Source organism: Bison bison, unplaced genomic scaffold (assembly GCF_000754665.1).
Source record: "Bison bison bison isolate TAMUID 2011002044 unplaced genomic scaffold, Bison_UMD1.0 scf7180017864270, whole genome shotgun sequence".
In the NCBI taxonomy this organism is placed as follows: Eukaryota; Metazoa; Chordata; class Mammalia; order Artiodactyla; family Bovidae; genus Bison; species Bison bison.
Genome location: NW_011494842.1, coordinates 2,206,653 through 2,215,276, shown reverse-complemented (window position 1 = coordinate 2,215,276; position 8,624 = coordinate 2,206,653). Strand labels below are relative to the sequence as shown.

At 37.0% G+C, this 8,624-nt stretch overlaps 1 protein-coding gene across 2 annotated transcripts in view; it reads right to left on the bottom strand.

The window, feature by feature from the left end:
* Positions 1–8,624, bottom strand: part of COL21A1 (collagen, type XXI, alpha 1) — a 236,889-nt gene that overhangs the window by 155,050 nt on the left and 73,215 nt on the right. For both annotated transcript variants that reach the window (XM_010848536.1, XM_010848535.1), the window contains exon 3: positions 5,412–5,963. In XM_010848536.1, coding sequence (XP_010846838.1) covers positions 5,412–5,963 — 552 coding nt within the window. The remainder of the gene's footprint in view (positions 1–5,411; positions 5,964–8,624) is intronic.

Genomic DNA, 8,624 nt, shown 5'->3' with positions numbered 1-8,624 from the left:
CAACTGACAAACAATTAATCTCAAAAATATACAAACAACTCCTACAGCTCAATTCCAGAAAAACAAATGACCCAATCAAAAAATGGGCCAAAGAACTAAATAGACATTTCTCCAAAGAAGACATACAAATGGCTAACAAATACATGAAAAGATGCTCAACATCACTCATTATTAGAGAAATGCAAATCAAAACCACTTCACACCAGTGAAGACTGGTACCATTTCACGCCAGTCAGAATGGCTGCAATCCAAAAGTCTACAAGCAGTAAATGCTGGAAAGGGTGTGGAGAAAAGGGAACCTTCTTACACTGTTGGTGGGAATGCAATCTAGTACAGCCACTATGGAGAACAGTGTGGAGATTCCTTAAAAAACTGGAAATAGAACTGCCTTATCACCCAGCAATCCCACTGCTTGGCATACACACTGAGGAAACCAGAAGGGAGAGACACGTGTACCCCAGTGTTTATTGCAGCACTGTTCATAATAGCCAGGACATGGAATCAACCTAGATGTCCATTGGCAGATGAATGGATAAGAAAGCTGTGGTACATATACACAATGGAGTATTACTCAGCCATTAAAAAGAATACATTTGAATCAGTTCTAATGAGGTGGATGAAACTGGAGCCTATTATACAGAGTGAAGTAAGCCAGAAAGAAAAACACCAATACAGTATACTAACGCATATATATGGAATTTAGAAAGATGGTAACAATAACCCTGTATACGAGACAGCAAAAGAGACACTAATGTATAGAACAGTCTTTTGGACTCTGAGGGAGACGGAGAGGGTGGGATGATTTGGGAGAATGGCATTGAAACATGTATAATATCATATATGAAACGAGTCGCCAGTCCAGGTTTGATGCACGATACTGGATGCTTGGGGCTGGTGCACTGTATGTATGTATGTATGGGGAGGGAGGAGGGAGGAGGGTTCAGGATGGGGAACACGTGTATACCTGTGGTGAATTCATGTTGATATGTGGCAAAACCAATACAATATTGTAAAGTTAAAAAATAAAATTAAATTAAATTAAAATGAATTAAAAAAGTGTAAAGGGGGCAGAAATGAACAAAAAATAGAGTTTTGAAGTTATTAAAATAGATTGATATAACTATATGATGTTTTCTATATCAGAGGAAACTAGCATGCTACAGTCCGTAGGGTTGCAAAGAGTCAGAAATGACTGAGTAGGCATGCCTGTGTCACATAGTAACCCCAAAAAACCTATAGAAAACATACAAAAGTAAATTAAAAAGGAATTTGCATGTCACTACAAAAATCAATAAAACACAAAAGAAAATAGGAAGAGAGAAAAGAGGAACTAAAAAAAGGTCAGAAAAAAAATTATAAATGACTATATTAAATCATTCCCTCTCAGTAGTTACTTCAGATGTGAATTAATTAAAATCCTCAATAAAAGGCATAGAGTAGCTAAATGGATTTTAAAAAATACTATTCATGCTGTCTACGAGAAATTTACTTTAGAATTAAGGACATACATAGGATAAAAGTAAAGGGGTAAAGGGATGGAAAAAAGATACTCCATACAAAAGTTTACCAAAGAGAACAAAAATGGTGACAAATGGACTTTAAGTCAAAAATCTCTCAAAAGAGACAAGGAAGGACAGTGTGTGTGTGTGTGTGTGTGTGTGTGTATATATATATATATATGTATATATATATATATATGTTTTACTGGCAAATTAACCAATTTATATATATTTTGGTTAATTTGCCAGTAAAACATACAAATTATAAATATATATGCAATCAACATTACAGCACCCAAATATATGATGCAAACATTGACAAAACTGACAGCAACCCAATAACAGTAAGGGATTTCAATGTTCCAGTAAATAATGAATAGAATATTCAGCAGAGAAGGCAATGGCACCCCACTCCAGTACTCTTGCCTGGAAAATCCCATGGATGCAGGAGCCTGGTAGGCTACAGTCCATGGGGTCGCGAAGAGTCGGACACGACTGAGCGACTTCACTTAACTCTTCACTTTCAAGCATTGGAGAAGTAAACAGCAACCCACTCCAGTGTTCTTGCCTGGAGAATCCCAGGGACAGGGGAGCCTGGTGGGCTGCTGTCTATGGGGTCACACAGAGTCAGACACGACTGAAGCGACTTAGCAGCAGCAGCAGCAGCAGAATATTCAGACGGAAGGTCAACAAAAGAACAACATTCTAGGCCAAATGAATCTAATAGACATATATAGAACACACTGCCTACCCCCATCATGGCCACAGCAGCAGAATACACGTTCTTCTCAAGTACAGATGAAACAGTCTCCAGGATAGGTAATACATTAGGTTAAAAATAAATAAATAAATAAGCCTTAAAAATTTAAGAAGATTGAAATCATACCAGGTATATTTTCCAACCACAACTGAATGATATTAAAATAATTTTATTTTAATATTTTTCATTAATATGCCAGGAGGAAAACTGGAAAATTCACAAATACATGGAAATTAATACACTCTTGAACAATCCTTAAGTCAAATAAGGATTTGACTTCTTTGACAGAAGATATCTTATACAAACAAACCATAAAATACTACATACCAAAACATATGGGATGCAGCAAAAGCAGGACTCAGAAGGACATTCATAGCAATAAAAATAATAAAGACCTAAATAAACAGCCTACCTTTACAAGTCAAAGAACTAAAAAAGGACAAACTAAGCCCAAGTTGAAAGAAATACTCTCTGATAAATAAAGAAATAATTTTTCATCACTTTTAGGTGGTCTTGAAATAAGGAACATAGTGAACAATACATCTTCAAGGAAACAGTAGATTCATGAATATGAAATAATCTATGTGGGAACAAAGAGTTGGATAATACTTTGTTCATCCTGGATCAACAACAGTAGAATATAAAAGGGAACAACCCTATATGCTAAACACCACAAAATAGAAGTTAACTGTCAAAAAAAAGGTGAGTTAGTCAAATAATCTAACATATATAATGTTAATTATATAATATATATAATTTGAGGCTGCTGCAATATAGCAGTGCATTAATTTAGTGCATTAATCACACTGTGTAATACAGTATGAAATGTCAAGTGCAAAAAAACTCATATCTTCCACAAGTACAACTTCAAAATGTACATTTTAAAAGATGTCTATTGTACAGTGAATATGTGAACTGAATAGACACAGACATTACTTACATTCTTTTTCTGAGTGTGGATGAAGAAATATTTGGCAAGATTTCAAATTTGATTTTTTTTTTACAGATCAGACATTTTAGCTGAAAGAAGCTTTACCCCTTTACACACAGCTACTCTTTCATGTGTATTTTTAAAAATTTAAATACAGAGAATGCTTTTATGAAAATACAGATCTTCAGGAAAAGTCTATGAAGCAAATACTTAACAGACATATTTAATCAAATTTATATTTTAGGATTAAAATGAATGGTAAGCGTAATTTTACCATGGAAAGTTTATTTTAATAATGAAGTATACCTAACTTCCAGAGAAGGCAATGGCACCCCACTCCAGTACTCTTGCCTGGAACATACCATGGATGGAGGAGCCTGGTAGGCTGCAGTCCATGGGGTCACAAAGAGTAGGACACGACTGAGCGACTTCACTTTCACTTTTCACTTTCCTGCATTGGAGAAGGAAATGGCAACCCACTCCAGTGTTCTTGCCTGGAGAATCCCAGGGACGGGGAAGCCTGGTGGGCTGCTGTCTCAGGGGTCGCATAGAGTCGGACACGACTGAAGCGACTTAGCAGCAGCAGCAGCAGCATACCTAACTTCAAAGTGAAAGATTTCTAACTAATCCAATAACACATTAAAAATCCAAATTCCTTTGACCTGTTCAACACAATAAAAGTCAACACAGTCTTACTGTTAGAGACTCATAAAAGAATAACTGTACTGAGCATTTGTATTTACTTATTAGTACCTTTTTAAAAGTTTTATTATAGAAAAAACTTAATTTTCTATGCTGTTTGTTTTGTAGTGGTTTCTTAAAATAGTAGATAATCTAAAAAGCTTTGAAGTGTTTTTCTTTACCACAGTCCCCTCAAATACAAAGAAAATAAAGAAATTAAGTTGTTTTCTAAGTCAAGAATCATGTAGAAATTTTTCTATCAAAAGTGAACCAAACAATTTTTGGATTTTTTGGTAGGTAAACTGGGAAAAAACATTTCCATTTGCATGAATATGATTTTAGGTAGATGGCACATTAAATGTCTATAATATTAAAAATAAATGATATGAATAAATTATTCTCCCCCCAAATAACGTAAACACAAGCATGTCTGTACTCTAACAGGTTTAATATTTACAAAAATTGGAACTTTCCTATATTTTATGGGATGATGTAAACTTAATAAACTCCAGTATTTAATGGAATGATGTAAACATAATTAATAGACTAGCAAGCACTATATTTTCAAAGGTTTTCTAATTGCTGGTGGGAGTTTGTTTTTCTCAAGTGAAATTTTTAAGACTCTTCAAAAGTTTTAAAAATGTTAGTAATTTGATATTTGTTTTCTGTTTTCTTTAATTCCCATTCACAATTAGGTACAGGAATATTCAGTTATTTGTATTAGAAAAACTTAGGAATAAACCAACTATACAAAAATGGAGAAAATTTAAATAATCTTAAAAGATTGTATGCTATAATATTAATAGTTTAAAATCATACATATAGTAACATAGTATAAATAATATGAAAAGAGAGTATGAAATTACTTATACAATATTATCCTTATTTAGGCAGTCTTTCCAGGTGGCTCAGACAATAAAGAATTCATTTGCAATGCAGGAAACTTGGGTTTGATCCTTGGATTGGGAAGATTTCCTGGAGAAGGGCATGGCTACCCATTCTAAAATTTTGCCTGGAGAATCCCATGGACCAAGGAGCCTGGCAGGCTACAGTCCATGGGATCACAAACAGTCAGACACAACTGAATAAGCGTGCACACACACACCACACATCCTTATTCAGGCACATGAATAAACTCTCAAACACTCTGAAATCAAAAAAGACTAGAATGGAAAAGGCAGAAACCTTGCTAACAGGAGTGATATAATCATACATGATTTACATATATTTTCATTCTTTATGTATCTTAACTTTATCTAACCTCCACAATAAACACATTGTATCTGAAAGAAAGACACACACACACACAAAAATCACAAAATATTATATCCTCCAACTGTAGATTTTACAAGAAAGCAATTGTTTCCAAAAACAAAATTTATCCAGAATAACTCTAACATAGAAATGTGTGCTCACTTCAGTTCTGACTTAACTCATCTGACATTGAATATAACCATCTCCCCCACTGTTAATGAACAGGTTATACAAAACTGTAAGAGACTGTCATTCTTACTTGTTTCCACATTATATTAAGGCTTACCTTCACAAAGTTTCTGCTTCATCACCTCCCTTATTTTGGATATTGCAATGTAGTCTTCCACATAAAACACATAGGTGGATGAAGGCTTGTTGGCAATAGCTCTAAGTTCTGCCTCTTCTGTTTCTGACCCAACACCAATGGCGAACAACGTTATTCTACTGTCTCTTGCTGCTTCTGCAGCATCCTTGACTTCATCTTGGGATTTCCCATCCGTAAGGACTACTGCGATCTTAGTCAGAAACCGTGCGGACTTGGCAAAAAGGTAATCAAGGGCAAACTGGATGGCCTTTCCAGTCCGTGTGTTTCCTCCCAAGTAATGTATTGACTCCATGGCTGCCATCAAGTTCTCTCCCGATTCATGGCTCCCCAGGGGGATCTCCAGGACAGGGTAGTCACTGTACTGAACCACCCCAACCTGAATAAACTTCGGTCCTATGTCAAAGTTCTTTGTGATATTGACAAGCCACTTTTTCACTATTTCAAAATTTTCTGGGCCAACACTGTAAGAGCCATCCAAGATGAAAACTAAATCTGTCGGAGCAGTACGACAACCTAAGCGAGAAAGAAAATCATCAGAGTACATGTGTTACAGAAAAAACGGAAAGAGGAAGGTTTCAAATGCATGAATTTTTCATTAACCAGATTGGGGAATCCTTTCACAATGTATGTATATAAAGTCACCACAGTGTATACCTTAAATATCGTACAGTTTTACATATGAATTATATTGAATACCTCAATAAAGCTGAAAATTTTTAAAGTAAAAGATACAGTAAGCAGTTTATAAGAGTTTTGTGAAGATTAATATGACACACTGCTTAACTCATGAAAATTCTTTATAAATGAGGGCTATGACTTTTGTTGATATTTTTGAATTATCTTATTTTAAGGATTAATGAATGAATCAGCTTTAAAATCAGACATTAAAAAATGGATGCTTGCATTGTTGGTGGGAATGTAAATTGATATAGCCCAGTATGGAGAATAGTATGGAGATTCTTTAAAAAACTAGGAATAAAACTACCATGTAACCCAACAATCACACTATTGGGCATATACTCTGAGGAAACCATAACTGAAAGAGACACATGTACCCCAGTGTTCATTGCAGCACTGTTTACAATAGCTAAGACATGGAAGCAGCCTAGATGTCCATTGACAGATGAATGGATAAAGAAGTTGTGGCACATATACACAATGGAGTATTACTCAGTCATGTAAAGGAACACACTTGAGTTAGTTCTAATGAGTTGGATGAACCTGGAGTGAAGTCAGAAAGAGAAACACAAATCTCCTATATTAATGCATATGTATGGGATCTAGAAAGATGGTGCTGATGACCCAGTTTGCAGGACAGCACTGGAGACTGACCTGGAGGGCTTCCCCGAAGGCTCAGGTGGTAAAGATCTGACCTCAATGCTGGAGACCTGGCTTTGATCCGTGGGTTGGGAGGATCCCCTGGAGAAGGGAAAGGCTACCCACTCCAGTGTTCTTGCCTGGAGAATCCCATGGACAGAGGAGCCTGGCAGGGAGTCCATGGAGTCACAAAGAGTCGGACACGACTGAGCGACTTGCACTTTCATTTTCAGTGCAGACATAGAGAACAGACTTGTAGACACAGTGGAGGAAGGAAAGACTGGGACAGACTGAGAGAATGGCATCAGAACATATGTACATTTACAATGTGTATACATTCACGTTTACAATTACCATATGTCAAACAGATAACCAGTGGGGATTTGCTGTATGAGGCAGGGAGCTCAAACCTGGTGACCTATGACAACCTAGAGGGGTGGGATGGGATGGGAGTTGGCAGGAAGGTTCAAGAGGGAGGGGTAACATGCATACCTACAACTGACTCATATGGATGTATGGCAGAAACCAACACAACATTGTAAAGCAATTACCCTCCACTTAAAATAAATAAATTTTTTAAAATGATAAATAAAAAACAAAAAATGGGTGCTACATATGAATATGACATCTAGATATCTCTTTGAAGGGGCAGGTATTGTTATAAAGCAATATTTTATTCTATTTCTCAAGAGAATAAATCAAACCACAAAATTTTTTAATAAATAAATGCATCATTTTCAGCTATACACTAACATCATTATCAATGAAATATGTTTCAGTTCAGTTCAGTCGCTCAGTCATGTCCGACTCTTTGTGACTCCATGAATCACAGCACGCCAGGCCTCCCTGTCCATCACCAACTCCTGGAGTTTACTCAGATTCACGTCCATCGAGTCAGTGATGCCATCCAGCCATCTCATCCTCTGTCGCCCCCTTCTCCTCCTGCCCCCAATCCCTCCCAGCATCAGACTCTTTTCCAATGAGTCAACTCTTCGCATGAGGTGGCCAAAGTACTGGAGTTTCAGTTTCAGCATCATTCCTTCCAAAGAAATCCCAGGGCTGATCTCCTTCAGAATAGACTGGCTGTATCTCCTTGCAGTCCAAGGGACTCTCAAGAGTCTTCTCCAACACCACAGTTCAAAAGCATCAATTCTTCGGTGCTCAGCTTTCTTCACAGTCCAACTCTCACATCCATACACGACCACTGGCAAAACAATAGCCTTGACTAGACGGACCTTTGTTGGCAAAGTAATGTCTCTGCTTTTCAATATGCTATCTAGGTTGGTCATAACTTTTCTTCCAAGGAGTAACCATCTTTTAATTTCATGGCTGCAGTCACAATCTGCAGTAATTTGGGAGCCCCAAAAAATAAAGTCTGACACTGTTTCCACTATTTCCCCATCTATTTTCCATGAAGTGATGGGACCAGATGCCATGATCTTTGTTTTCTGAATGTTGAGCTTTAAGCCAACTTTTTCACTCTCCACTTTCACTTTCATCAGGAGGCTTTTTAGTTCCTCTTCACTTTCTGCCATAAGGGTGGTGTCATCTGCATATCTGAGGTTATTGAGATTTCTCCCGGCAATCTTGATTCCAGGGCATGCTTCTTCCAGCCCAGCGTTTCTCATGATGTACCCTGCATAGAAGTTAAATAAGCAGGGTAACAATATACAGCCTTGATGTGCTCCTTTTCCTATTTGGAAGCATTCTGTTGTTCCATGTCCAGTTCTAACTGTTGCTTCCTGACCTGCATACAGACTTCTCAAGAGGCAGGTCAGGTGGTCTGGTATTCCCATCTCTTTCAGAATTTTCCACAGTTTATTGTGATCCACACAGTCAAAGGCTTTGGCATAGTCA